The 14,710-nt window shown below is 38.9% G+C and overlaps 1 protein-coding gene across 1 annotated transcript in view; it reads right to left on the bottom strand.

Moving 5' to 3' along the window:
- The window catches only part of LOC104496602 (voltage-dependent L-type calcium channel subunit alpha-1D), a gene marked incomplete at both ends in the record, with an annotated part of 98,359 nt that overhangs the window by 34,899 nt on the left and 48,750 nt on the right, over nucleotides 1–14,710 (bottom strand). Inside the window, 10 exons of the mRNA XM_010139746.1 lie at nucleotides 121–275; nucleotides 760–847; nucleotides 1,940–2,046; nucleotides 6,328–6,387; nucleotides 8,123–8,252; nucleotides 9,986–10,130; nucleotides 10,905–10,974; nucleotides 11,478–11,547; nucleotides 12,252–12,366; nucleotides 13,388–13,508. Coding sequence (XP_010138048.1) covers nucleotides 121–275; nucleotides 760–847; nucleotides 1,940–2,046; nucleotides 6,328–6,387; nucleotides 8,123–8,252; nucleotides 9,986–10,130; nucleotides 10,905–10,974; nucleotides 11,478–11,547; nucleotides 12,252–12,366; nucleotides 13,388–13,508 — 1,061 coding nt within the window. The remainder of the gene's footprint in view (nucleotides 1–120; nucleotides 276–759; nucleotides 848–1,939; nucleotides 2,047–6,327; nucleotides 6,388–8,122; nucleotides 8,253–9,985; nucleotides 10,131–10,904; nucleotides 10,975–11,477; nucleotides 11,548–12,251; nucleotides 12,367–13,387; nucleotides 13,509–14,710) is intronic.

The following is a 14,710-nucleotide window of genomic DNA, read 5'->3' as shown; positions in this document are numbered from 1 at the left end:
CTACACAGAAAAACAAAAAGCATGACAAAACACAGAATATGCAAAATAAACAGATTATACTGTGACTGGTTCAGAACAGAATCAACACAGTTCCAGCGGCAAGCCACCAAGAATTCAACTCAGCTTTGCTTTTCTTGATGCCGTGTAAATCCTGAGTGTGTACGTACCTTGAACAGCTGCACTCCAATACAAGCAAACATGAACTGCAGCAGAGTTGTAACTATCATGATATTACCGATCGTTCTAATAGCCACAAAGACACATTGAACAACATGCTGGAAAAAAAGAAAAATATACATATTTTAATACTTGTCACTTAGTATCACAGAATATGCACCATAAAAGTCTATTTTATCACATCGATTATTTTTTAAGATGACTATTTTTGTGTTCTCAGTATTATACCTACTACCATAAATACACTTGTTGTCTAAATTTGTCTGTAAGTCTGTTGACACAGACCCAAAACCATCAACTGACTAAAAATTACATAAGCAGTATGGAAAAACAATTAAAATATTGCTCTGACATGTGGTTCACAGCAAGTATTACAGTCAAAATCTGCTCTCCGTGCACTGCTGCTCCTCTACATACAAACCACTGTAACTGTGGGCAGAGCCTGGCCTGGTATGTTAAGAATCAGAAACGGATTTATATCCTTGCCCTGAGCAATTTTTCTTGCGCAAGAATCTTTAACCTGACGCAGGACTGAAGAACCAGGCCAACAGAAATATAACTTAGAGAAATAAAAATAAACACCTTAAGTCCTTTTGCTCTGTTTATTGCCCTTAGAGGCCTCAAGACTCTTAAAACTCTGAGGATCTTCACAACTGAGATAGCACTGGATCTAGGGGGAAAAAAAAAATTATTCTGTTACTTTCAAGGTAACTGATTTTATTACCAAGAATAACAATGTTCTTGCAACTTCCTTACATGTGAAATGTCAAAAAAGTCTTGAGATATATATATAAGATTTAAAAGTAGAATTTCTTTATTGATCCTTTATTAATATTAGAAAAGAGTATCAACATCATAAAAACCGTAAGAATGACTCTGATTTCTGGAGCAACTTGGGAGCTAACAGCTCAGAACCTTGTCTGACACTGTACTGCAGTGAAAGTTTAGTCAGGAACAAAACAGTCCCCAGAGTGTTGACAAGCTTTTTCGAAGACATTGTATAAATCAATGAATATCTTAATTTCCAACCATTTGGAGATGAAAAGGTCTCAAATGACGCACGTTCTCTTTAAGTAGCTAGGACTGCATTTGAGGAAATAGCGGAGAGCCTGTTAAAGAAGGCACTGCGAAACACAGCGTGTCTAATAGGTGTTCTGGCAGGAACAGAATGCCAGGTGGGAAGCAGTTAACTGACACCCATCCCTTGCTCTTTTCTAAGTCACTACAGCTTTCGCAGAAGATTTCAAACGAGGCACAACTGCTCAGTGACTCAAGCACCTTCAGACTCTTTCATTATGTTTAGTCTGATGCAAACAAAGCAAATAAATCTCTTCAGCACGACTCACAGTCCTGATTAAGGTACTTCTCTCCCCTTCAAATACTGCCAAGTCACATATCCCAGTAGGTCAATGCTGAAAGAGCAAGTTCACGGAACTAGACCGTAGACGTGGCAATAGCACAAAAGAGGATATACACACTTCCTGAAGCTCCAGGAATTACTTGCTATACAATACAGCGTCAGGGTGATCTTTCCTGTTCTCTTGGTAATAGTGGGAAATAGTAATTTGTTTCCAACCTGTATTAGTAATGCGTTACAACACTCTCCACGTAAATTAAACAATCTCCTCTTGCCAGTCCCAACAGTGAATACTGATAATGCACACCCACACACAACGGGGCAACGAAAGGAGCTGAAACACTGATTTCACTATAAAACCTCAAAGCAAAAATCAGTCATTCACATTATAAGTATAGTACTTACTGAATACCAAATGATACCAGAGAAACACCCACAACCAGCAGATCCAGCAAATTAAAATAATTCCTGCAGAAGGACCCTTTATGAAGGAATGCTCCAAATGCTGTCATCTAAAAACAGAATTGTTACAAGTTTAGTCTATATTTTAATTTATCCAAATTCACATTTAGGCTGTTTACAAGACACTTGCCTAGAGTGTGAATGCATACAGCATTATCTCACTTTCTAAAAGCAACGGAGGCATAAACTGCTCCTGCTAAGTACGTTAAATCTTTCATTTAAGTGATAAAAATTCTGCTCAAACAACACCAGCAAATGTGTTGTTCCTGGTGTCAACAAATGTTGCATTTTGTGTAAGAACAGATTAGACTGAGGTGATTACACTGAATTGATCTGGCCTTTGGTAGAAAAATGACCACAAGAACCATAAAATTTTCATGCTTACTGAACTGTAAGGTCCAGATTCTGACTCTGATCATTCACACTGTCTTGAGAATTGAAGGAGCTGAAAACATACTGCAAAAACCTGAGAGTCAAATCTGGTACAGAAGCAACACCAGGCCACCGTAAGGCAGCATTACACAGCTATTTGCGCTCTGCTCACAGGAGCCCAAGATCATGAGTGAGTATCTTGGAATTACTCTGTAGATCGCCACAGATTGCTGTATTACGTGCGGACAAGGGTCCCCAAGTTTTGCTGGTCTGTGGGGAATATCAAACATTGCTCTCCTTATTGGACTTTCTCTTTGATTTTTGATCTCTGTGCCTAGATTCTGGCGGAAGAAGCACACAGAGGCTATCTTCTGAAGGCATCTGCATGCTTCATTTGTAGGTTCCATCAGGCACCAGTGACAGAGGCTCTGTGAATTACAGCTGTAGACAGAATCTGGGCAGATATTCTCAGGTATCACAAAGCTTAATTTGGCTTCTAAATCTATGAATTAGAGTCTTACCATAATGGTGAGTTAAGTACCAGTTAAAAAAGGCAGAGGAATCCAGTTAAGCCGTTGGAAGTACAGAATCTGCACTTCAGCATTTTGCATGGGTTTTTCCGTAGTTACGGATTAGGACTGAAACTAAAAACTTGACATTAAAATAATGATACTCCTTTGAAAAATAGCTAGTAGTCAGATGAAACACATGGTCTCTAATTCCTTCAGCCTTAATCTCCTCTTAAAAAGACCCAAGTACTCTCAGGTAACTCACTGTTTTTCACAGGCAGGAAACTCAATGCCAGTCAGAGAACATCTGATACTGGCTGTGCATTTTAAACCCATTACTTTCTGTTAAGCTTCTCAGGATGGGATAAAAAGATTTTATTTCCTTTCCTGTTGCCACAGTCTATTAAATCTTTCAAGATTGTTCAACAACACAGAAAAGAGCTACCATCAATGGGCTCCTGTGCCACTGCCTGTGTGCCCAAACTTGCAGGCCTTTTGCATGAAAACCATCAGCATCAGTGAAAGCCTCAGATCTGCAAGCGATCTGATTCTTAAGAGCCCTTCTCTTAATCTCATGTTAAACTTTCCGTTGTCGTGATCATAATACTAAGTATTTATTCAAAACTGGAAAAATTATAATCCTAAAGCTTTAACCTATGCCATGACACGAGAATTATAAATTTTCCAGTAAACTCCAAGCTCTCCAGAGTAAGGCTAAACTCATTAAAGTAAGTGGGAGTTGGACACTAAAATAGCCCTGAATACCAATCTTGTATCTGCTTACAAGTACTGATTTACACTGCAGTATGGAACCAGTTAGCAACACGAAGTTCCATATAAAGACTCCAGACAAAAGTAAAGACAAATTGACCTAAAATACAAGTGAAGTACTTTTCTCCTCATCTTTACATGAAGATGCTCATTTCAATCACTCCAAAGCCCAGCAGAAGTTTTTGACTCTAACCCTCTGCAGGAAATCATTCTATCCTTCACACAGATCAAAACCAAAGCAAAGTCTAGAGCGGATTTGAGGTGGTGAGCACTGTCCCACGGCTGTTAGCAGAGCCGATGCTCTGGGCACTCGCGGAGCTGAGCATCTAGGGCACCACCAGAGCCACTCCTTTCCTGCTGCCTGTAATTCCACATCAGTGGGGACTGGTTTAAATGCTGTGGGGACAGCAGAGCTGGGGCACAGTTAAAAGCACAGGGCTCTAGCCTGACCTTTGTTCTGATGATTTCGTGTATCCCAAGTACTGCAAACAGGACGGTAAACTGGATTTCACCACCATGTAGGGATTCCAGAAGAGAATTCTGAAATGCTTTCAACTGATAGAGCAGCTTTTCTGTCATTCGTATCCTCATTCACATACTTGACATCATACAGTGTGGAAATCCTCATGGCTGCAGAGCAGCCAATAAGGCAGAGCACAGGGAGACTCCCCACATGCTGAGTTATTCTGTTTTAATGCTCGGGCTTGGGACATTTATGAGTTTCTTCATTGCAGCTGATAATACTGCCTCTGGTTATCTTAATTTCAGTGTCATATACTTTTTGCCTGGAAATTAAGGAAGCTACTGTTACTGCAGGTCTAGTCTTGTATTTTACTCTTTGCAGAACACACACAGCTTCTGTATTACTTCGATACTGTGGAAAGCACAGCTCAAAACCCAGCACAGAAGACATGGAGGACTCCAGCCATAAGCAAGCAAAGCCAGCATCTGAGGCATGTTAGTAAAGCAGGCACTTCATGTGTGTATACATACGTGTGTCACGTTCTGCTGTTGCATTTTTTACGGTACAGCTTATTCTCCTTTATAAGTACATGTGAGGGCGCTGCAGGACAGAGCTTCCTGAAGCAAGTGGAGTCAGGAGCATCAACATTTTGGCTGTGATGGGGCTTCTTGTTTCTTTGTAATATTTTACACTGCCAGATTTCAACGGCCCAAGCTCTAGATCTTCCTGCTTCCCTTGGACAACTCTCCAGTCACTCAGTGTCAGAATCTTTTGCGGTTAGTAGGAATGTTGCCTTTCTTAACACATCCCGTTATGCCGCTTTGTGCCATGCTTTGTAATACCTCTGTCTCTTAGAGAAACACAACGGGAACTGCAGGAGCCACACAACCTGCTGTTCAGAGGATGTGGAAGCTTACAAACTCTCTTCTGCCACAGAAAGAGCAGTAACGTATTTTGTATGGCTTCTCCGATTCAGAGCTAGGAACTAGTTCGATTTAATGCTATAGTTCTCTTCTCTGCTCTATTCTTTACTTTGGCTTTCCTCTAGCAGCAAAAAAAAGTATATTTATTGTAGAACGCTACAGATTTCTAATACTAATCCAGTTCTATAGCAAGCTGCTCACTGCTGAAAACAAGAAATATGGGGATAAACTTAAGTCTGGGAGAATATTTGCAAGCAACTCTAAACTCTAAAATAGTCTAGTACTTACAGTACAGCTTATCTTGTAAACAGCCCAAATATCGCATCAATTAGTATTACTCAAACTACACTATGAAGAGTTGCACAGCAATATGAGCAAAAGCTGGGAGAAGAGATTTTGTTAAGCTTAATTCTCAACTGGAAATGCAAAGTTTATGTACAGATTTCTTAGTGTACCAAAAATTTTTAAGTGTAGAGTTCAGGGTTACTCAGCCAAAAACTCACAGTGAATATGCACAGCACAAAAACATTAGGAATCACGTGTGAATCTCTGAAAAGGTATCTCACAAATTCCCACCAAAATTTTTATTTTTTTCGTACAGGATTTTCTTACATGCGAACTTAATCCTGTTATATGGCTTCTTCGCCAGAATAAGCCTCATACATCTAAAATCTGAGTAACCCCAATGGATATTCTTAATAATCAGTACACAAACCATACATTAAAATGCCAATTTTTGAATCATGCATGGGTAATACATTTAAGCAAGCATATTTATGCCTTTCTGTGTATTTAAATGTATGCCCAAGATAAATGCAAAGTATCTTAGTATGTAGATAGATAAATGCAAGATATCTTGCAAGTCCTATTGCAAGAAAATAGTTATCTACTATTTTAGCTCTGTGAATATAGTTCAGCAAAAGAAATGAGAAATTACATGCTCCCTCCTTAAGACTGATTATCTCTTTTGGAAATGCCAGAGCAAGGAGAAGGAAAAGCTCATGCGCAGTGAATTATTTTTCCCTTTTCTGATAACTGTAAGTTTAAAAAGGGTAAAAAATGCATTATTAAATTGATGTAATGATAAAAAAATCAGCTTCTTCATGCACCCAATGGTAAAAAATAACCAATCAAAACTATGAGGAACTGTCAAATAAAAAATCTCCTCTGGTTTAGAAAAAGTTTAGCTTTGATCGCTTAGAGAAAAGGCGAAGAACACTTCAAGTGCCTTTTCTTGGCAGGTGACACACAAGGAAAATCCTTTTAAACAAACTTCCTTTAAAAACCTGTTACCTTCAAAATGATCTCAAATGTAAACATACTAGTGAAGACATAATCTGCATACCCTAGGATCTGGAAGGTAAACAAAAAGTTACAAACATTATTGCTAAAGCTGCTTTTGCGCTAACAAGGATCAATTAACAATGCGTTACCTTTAACAGGATTTCAACAGTAAAGATGGCTGTGAAAGCATAGTCAAAGTAACCAAGTATCTGCAAGGTATAATATGTGCCACAGTAAGAAATCCATCTGTTAATAATTTTTTACAATTTAGACCACATGCACAACAACACAATTAATCTAAGGCGGCAGACGGGGAACTTAGACGAGTTAGTTTAAAATTCCAGCTATTGTGCAGCCATTTTTATTTACTCAAAAAATTATCAGATCCCAATGTGCTTAGATATTAGGTTTCACCCCTAAAGAGTTAACAGGGCCCAATAAGTCACTTTTTTTTTCAATTTAGGTTTTCCTCTATCAGCTTTCACAGGTACTTTCTTCAGCCTTTAGCAGAGATACAGAACCTTACACAAAGAATAAATTCTTATTATTAATAAGGGTTTTTTACCAAAGTATTGCATCAAAAAATAAAACTTCAATGCATGTGTCTAGATTGCACATCATTTTACATTCTGCTACGTTATATTGTTCCTGTATACACTTGGCTAATGTCACAAAGCACACTAACAAACAACGAAATTACTCAAAATCAGCATTACAACTGTTTTGTCTTGAACTTGGAAAATAACAGCAGTGATTTATTTGTAGGAAATTGAAAAGAACCCACAGAAATACGCAAACTTTTTGAAAGATTCTGGACGTGACATAGACCTCACTGCTGTTGAGAGGGCAGCTGCCGTGCACTTCAGCACAACCAAGATCTCACCCTTTCAAGGCAGCAATTGCTAGCACCTAGTTTAGCAACTGACACGCACTGCAGTAGGGTACTAGTTTATTTTCAAGGAACCAGAATCCAGCTGTGCAAAGAACCATGTTGCCCACAGTTCAGCAGCTAATAAAACGGGAAGGAGAAATAAAAGAGAGACAACACGCAAATAAAGCGTTCCTATTAGACCATACAAAAAGAAATAATTTTTTTTCCCATGTTCAGTTGAAGATCACATCCTTCTGTCCCTTGCTGTGGCTGAAAAAATAGGCAAATATTAAAGCTGTTCAACAAAGATAAATCGGTAAGGAATTATTTGTGAATATTTAGAGTGAGAGGGCAATGCCTTCTTGAAATGACTCACACATTCTACCCGTGTCCCAAAGAGTTATGAATAACCCTTTCAGTTACCACCCCTCTCCAGTTACATTTTCCTCATACTCCTCTAGTTATATAAAAAACTATCAGCCCTTCAAGCCATTTCTACCATAACCACCCCAGTACTCCCCACCAGCTCTCTCTCTTATCCATCAGCATGACTTATTCATAAGATTGCACTTGTCCACTTTTACAGACACGGGAAGCGCACAGGTCTACTGAAGAGTACATGAAGAGTCTCTTTGTACTCTGACCTCCTTTCATCTTTGAAGAAAGTTTTAGCATGTTGGTTTTTACTAATTATTCTGACATTTATAGCTAACAAGGGAAAAACATTATGCACACAATAAATGGTTCTAATATCTATAATGTTCCATCAAAGTTACTAGCCTTTAAAGATTTATGATTAAAAAAAAAAAAATTTAAAATTACTTGAAAAAAGCAAGTTTCTTAACTTGAAAATTAAAAACCAGGCACTAGTCCCAAAGGATTGTTTTCCTGTGAGGATATATTTATCTTCAGACAGAAAAACAAAGGGCTTACATTATTTCGAAAAGAGTGGCTGCGAATCGGATCTTCTGCTGCCAAGGAAACACTGCTCAGCATGATGAAGACAAGGATGAGATTGGTAAAGATGTGGTGATTGATGAGCCTGTGGCATCCCACTCGAATTCTGAAGAGGAGACATAAAAATATACCATGTGTGCAAATACACTTCAGCAGATGGCTAATACACAACATGTTTTCTATTACTCTGCCAGCAGAGACAGAACAGGGCAACTTATCAGCAGCTAAAAGCGGTGCAAATGCTGAAGCTATTGCTCTGATTTCTAAAAATGTAAACAAATTCAATATCCAATCCACCTGTAGTGAAGACACCGAAGGAATCGGAGAGGATTTCCGAGCTCCTACTGGATTTCAATGGGTTATGAATGCCACGACCAATTCCAGTGCTTGTACAACCGTGCACATACGGAGGCCAATGTCAACAGGACCGATGCCAGGTAACAAGTCATTTCAGATCCCCAGTGTGATCTGATTCTTACTAAAGCTGTCAAAACTACTCATCTGGTGAGACATGGCTTAAGCTGTAGATCTCATTGTGCTACTTAGAGACTCAAATCAGAATCTCCTACAGAATTACAGGACAGGTGGGGGCTGAAGATTACAAAGCTGCAAAGTTTTGCTCACGTAACGGAGGTGGAACTGTACGTATGCTCAGAATCGCCGAGCCCATGGTTATTACAAACATTAGTGAGCACCTTGGTAGAGTCAGTCCAGCACTAAATTAGCAAGAAGGCAGGATCAGGTTTGTATCTAACACTGATACTGTCTAAATTCCGCTAAAGAATCAGAAGGTTCTTGGGGGAAATATGTCCTCCTGTTGTTCAGTAGATGACTTGAGAATTGTGTACCTTACTTAAGTGAAATTGCCATTTTGACGTGAGAACATTTCGCACTAGTTGAGGCCAAAAGCAATTTGACACATTCCACAAATCTAACGGTTTGGCATTCAGCATATGTGTTCTTAAAATCACCAGTTTAAATAGCTTTTTCCACTTTGAAAATTCTGAAGAGCTTTAGACAACCCATGCAATGAGTAAGACACAAGCTCAAAACACTGTATCTTGATCCTCACACCATCTTCTACACTGAATTTTGATGACCCCTACCACCAAGAAGACAGCATTCTCCCATGCCAGGTAACTCTTAAGCTCCCTTGTAAGGCTGCTTATGAAATTGCTATGTATAAATGTAACAGCTATGTTCGGTCTGTAGGAACTGAATTTAGTTCACTTCCATCCAACGATCACTAACGAATTTTACTGATTACTGAAGCTTGCTCTCTTCATCAGCAAACTTCAAACACTCTGGAGTTAGATTGAGTAGTGAAAGATTCCACTTTTTAAAAAATCCAACTATTATTATTCTCGATTTTGAAATGATTTGTCTTTATCTTCAGTTTGCTTGAATCTGGGAAAATGCTGTTACCCCAAAGGAATACATACATCCTTTTCTCTTCTCCTTCCTCTCCTGTATTGCTCCACAAGGGTTACTAAGAATCCCGTCTCATGTAGAAGATGCTCAGATCTCATGTTACAGCTTTTATTTCCAGGGACTAACATACTAAATAGCTAATATACATAAAAAGGTGCTTTTCAGACCTTTGCAGACTTGACAGACTACATGTACAAAATGCTGTATCTTCAACAGTGGGGAAGCAAATTAATATACTTATCTAATTCTTTTCATTTACCAAGTCATTCAGCAGATTTTAGGAGAGAAGCCAATCTCTCTCCTGTTGAAGATACTAGAGTTCTATTCTTAACCTCACTGGAAGGAGGCCTGTTCCTTCACTGCTAAACCTTGATGGACTAAACTAGTATTTTTCAAAATTATATTTACGGATTGGTGCTGCTGAAAATGAAGAAGGCACTCCCTTCAGGGATCGGTGTTATCTTTTCCTTCATATTTAGTTCCGATATTCTACGGGGACGTGGGCCTGCTGGTACCTCTGGTTCATCCTCCTCATCTTCTTCATCTTCACCTACTTTAAATTAAACACTTTTTTACTATAAAAAGCATTGAGGTTTTGTTCACAACAATATAAAAGCCCAGTTTGTATTAAAATATATATGGTTTATAGGAAATACATGTTCATAGCATGGTTTTAAAAATCTAAGAATGATTATCCATATTATATGAATAACCATACAGCTGTCACAAGCTTAGGTACATGTTTATGTGCACACAAGTGGCCTAAGGGCACTAACAGGTTTTACTGGCCCTGACCAACCTCATCAGGGAGCTCCACTCACACCCCCTCCCTGCACGTGGACTCTGGATCCCCCCATCGGTCCACACCTGAGCTGAGTTGTAGGGGTGCTGAGCTCTATGCGCCGCTTCAGCACTGACTGCTCAAAAGGTAGGGCAGATCCCTGCAACAGGCATCCCGACACCAGACAGAAGGGATTTTTAGAGAAGTACATTTGCTGGACTGGAAGAAGCTAAGACAAAACTGACTGAACATCATCAGCCCTGGAATGTTCTTGTTTGCCAAACGCTTCAGAAAAGTTTATAATTTGCTCTCACATCCGGATAGTGTTAGTGCAGCGGGCTGCAGGCTCACAGCGTTAACTCTCGTGTGCTGTTTGTACTGTCTAGGAAACTGCAGGAAAAGATAATATTTAGCAGCTTATAGGCCCATTTTTCCACTGATAATAGAGCAGCGACTTCAAAGAAATTAATTCTGTGTTCAGCAAGAGCAAGTTCAGGCTATTTTGACAAATTCAAATGTGTTTGTCCTCTGGCTGTATTCACATACCTGGTACGTCACAGGGTGGATAGGGATCTTTATCCTCCTCCTCTCCTTCTCCATATTCAGCAATTGTCACCTACAGCAAAGAAAGGGATTCACAAGATTAAAAATAAACTTATATACAGCTTGGAGTACAAGTTCAACTGAACGCAAACCAGGTAAGCCTCTGACACCAGGGGAGCGATCCCTGGGCTTAGTCTGAGTTTTCTGTAACAGGGTAACTCTGAGAGCAGAGGACAGCTGACACTTTAACACATTTTTACACAATGATTTTTCTATAGTATCCACATTCTGCTGGCTGTGTAGATCACGACTAGAATATAACCAACAGGCTTTGGTAGAAATTACCAAGAATGTCTGAACATTCTACGAAGAGTTTATCATTCACTAATCTCTTCTAGTGGGTTTATCAGGCAAAATACCTACAGGGATCCTAAAATAACGTCAAGTTTTTCTGACATTAGGTTCTTCATGGTCTAAGAGCTTCCTTTGTCAGGATACACAGTGGTCTTGAAAAGTACTCCCTAGCAAAATTAGTAACCCTGCTCCTTCGAAGAGGCACAATTTTAGAATAAACACCTTACTATCCTTGGGCTTCTTCTGGTCACCTTCTGACTTCTCACTTTTTTTATTTTCCAGACTCTCTTTTCTACAAAAGAATACAATAACAATTACAAAGCACGTCATGTAAAGACAAAAGATTTAAAATGAGCTATATTCATTCTATGAAAAGTTAAGAGAACATTCTTAAAAACACATAGTAAAATATTTTAAATTATTTGCAGAGCTGCAGGTGTCAGAGCTATAAAATCTATTGCATTTGAATGCAACAATCCATTTAAAAGATTATCATTTGGAATATAATTCCAGAAGATAATCCCTAAAAAATTAAATCCAAGATAATTGCTCCTTTTAGAGGATAAACTGTGCCCTTGGACTCATACAAACAACTTGCATTGACTTCCATAAGCCTGCACCGTTTTCAAAGGAAGGTTTTCTTCTGTCTATATTAGGCTTAAAGATCTGATTCCGTGGGGAGTTGTGCACTGGCAACAACAGACACATTCTTGTCCTAATAGCACAATAAATCCTACTGCTGCAGTGTCTGCGCATCAGCTGGCTTATCATTATGCCCTTAATTCACCCCATTTTCCCAACCACTATCCAACTTATATCTAAAACCATACTAATCTGCTCTCATTTTAATGCCTAGGTAAACTCCTTCATTTTCTTCCTGAATCAAATAAACTTTGAAGATGGTAAAGACACCTATATCAAAAAAATCCTTATGAAAGAATTCAGTACCCTCCTCCTTCCCTCTCCTGCCTATTCAACATGCCCACGTTATTTTACCTCGCATTCTTTTTCCTTTCTTTTTCTTCAGCTTCTTCTTTCTGAGCTGTATTTAGACTTTCAGCATCTGCCAAGTTATCCACAGCAATGGCCAAGAAGACATTTAGCAAGATATCTATTTCAAATCATTTTAAGGACATTATGCCTTACTATGCTTGTTTGGTTTATTATCAGCATAAACACTGACAACGTGAGAGATAGAAAACACATGTTCCCAACCTACAGCATAGAGATTTGTGATGCTGGAGTGTAGCACAAATAAGGCTCCTTTAATGGACTAGATTAGCACTGGGTGGCAAATAAGCAGAGATACATTAGGGTCACCGATTCTAAAACAGCAGGATGCTTGACATTTTTTTTAAATAAATGAAACTCAACTTTATGCTAGCCTGAGCAAGTTTCAAATACGAAATATTGTCTACTAAAAGCAAAGACTGTTAAGGCATTTTGAAAAATTCAGGTTTATAATGCACATCTTTTGTGCCTACCACAATCTATATAAAATTCTGTACTTCAGTCCATATCCATTAAGTACAAATACTGCTACAAGTACTGTATAGTACAGAAAACAGAATGGTTTTGCCTTTCTATCACCTCCTGACCTTTTCAGAACTGAGAATGACACGAGTTTCTGTTGCTAATGGGGCCAAGAAAGTACTTCCACTGAAGGCAGGGAAGGGGACTGCTTCAGCAGACTTAACCCTACCCGACTCAACATTTCTCCACTTTCTCTCATCTGTCCCTGTGCTACACAGTGGACTTACGGCTCCACTGTCAGAGCGAGTCAGAATTAACAGGGCTACATCAAGCGTCAAAAGGATGAATGAGAAACTCCTGACAGAGATCAGACCGCATCCATGCATTTTCACAGGGAGAGAGAGATGTCAAACAGAGACAAGCAGGTAGAATAAGGCTGTTTTCCCACTGAAGGAAGAAAGAGATGGAGACGGACTCGGAGATCACTGGCGTCTCATTCACTACGGAAGAGGTGAACACAGACAAGTCTGTTTAAAGGGCTTAGCGTATGGACAAAGCACTTGCATGTCCATTGCAATTTACTCCCTCTAGAGAAATCCTGCACGTGTCCCTGGCACGCAGCCCCATGTGGAGATGTTTCCAGCGAATGCAAAGGATACAGTTCCCACAGATGAAGAGGATAATGAAATATATACAGACTATCATGCCTGATGATGATGGGCCACCATATGCCATTATGCCATCATACATGACAGCATTCCAGTCTTCACCTGTTAGAATCTAAGAAGCGGATATATTATTAGTAACTCAGCATCAAAAAGGGCAATAGAGAAATACATTTTCCCTGACCACCATAACACCTTCTAAACACTTAAAGCAATACTATAATCTTCTCATACACTGTTTTAAAATTTTCATTTAAATAAGCACCTCCTGGAAGCTTGGGTTTAACTCTACTAGCTTTTATTTTATGCTACACATTTACATCACTGAACTTCTGAGGCAAAAACAATAAAAATACAAGCCTAGAAGGTTACCGATTTCAGCATGCAAAAGTAAGAGCCCTGATTTTCAGTGATGCCTGCAAATGTCCATCACGCTTGAAAATCAAATTAGTATATGTTTTAAGGTTCTCTCATTTTTTAAATAGTGGCCACAAATCTTTTCTAGTGTATGCCACGTGTTAGTCCTGCAAACTGGTCTACCCAGTTTCAGCTTTAACGGTGTCCAGCCGCATTACCATAAATTATATAATAATATACACTACTGCTACAGCTTTTGAAATGGTAGTTGTTTTAAACTGAATGGAGCTCAGTGCTGTGGGAGAATTACATGCTTTGCTTCTTGGCTATTTTTTTCACACAATTTGACTGAAGTCTAAAAGAATTTTACAGAAATCTGTTCATTAGTCAAAAGGACAGTACAATGAGGCTACTCCACTTTTTCTGTACTACAACAAAAATGTGGACTACTGCAGTGCAGGTTATAGGGGCACTTTATTCCTAAGTAATTACTTAAAAATTATCAGTTCTATCCTGAGAAAACATGTAATAATGACTCTCCTTCCAAGTATTTAAGTGGTTGTTCAAGAAAACTATATACACGCCAATTTCTGGAAGCAATTTTTGGAGAGTTACAACTTATCAAGCTGATTTTTTTTTTAATTGCTGAGCACCCAGCAGGTTGGTTGCTCCTGAGTGTATTTTGAAACTGAAAGAAGTCTCATTCCTTTGAAAATGAGGCAGCCTAAGACATGAATAAATTCCAACTCAGCTGAGTTTGAAAGCACAGCCTTAATCTTTTACAGAGGTAATGTCAAGTCAGATGTAGACACTCTTCCTCTTAAGGAAATTTCTAGTTAAGGTTTTCTTATGTTAAAATCACATGGAAAGATATTTTGCTTTCTCTGGACAACCACCAGGTGAAACTTCTACCAAAGAGACAAGAAGTTGACACAGAGTTGAGTCTTGCACAGTCAGCTT

Source organism: Buceros rhinoceros, unplaced genomic scaffold (genome assembly GCF_000710305.1).
Source record: "Buceros rhinoceros silvestris isolate BGI_N320 unplaced genomic scaffold, ASM71030v1 scaffold12267, whole genome shotgun sequence".
Taxonomy (NCBI): Eukaryota; Metazoa; Chordata; class Aves; order Bucerotiformes; family Bucerotidae; genus Buceros; species Buceros rhinoceros.
Note: the sequence above shows the minus strand (reverse complement) of the source record. Positions and strands in the feature narration are given on the sequence as shown.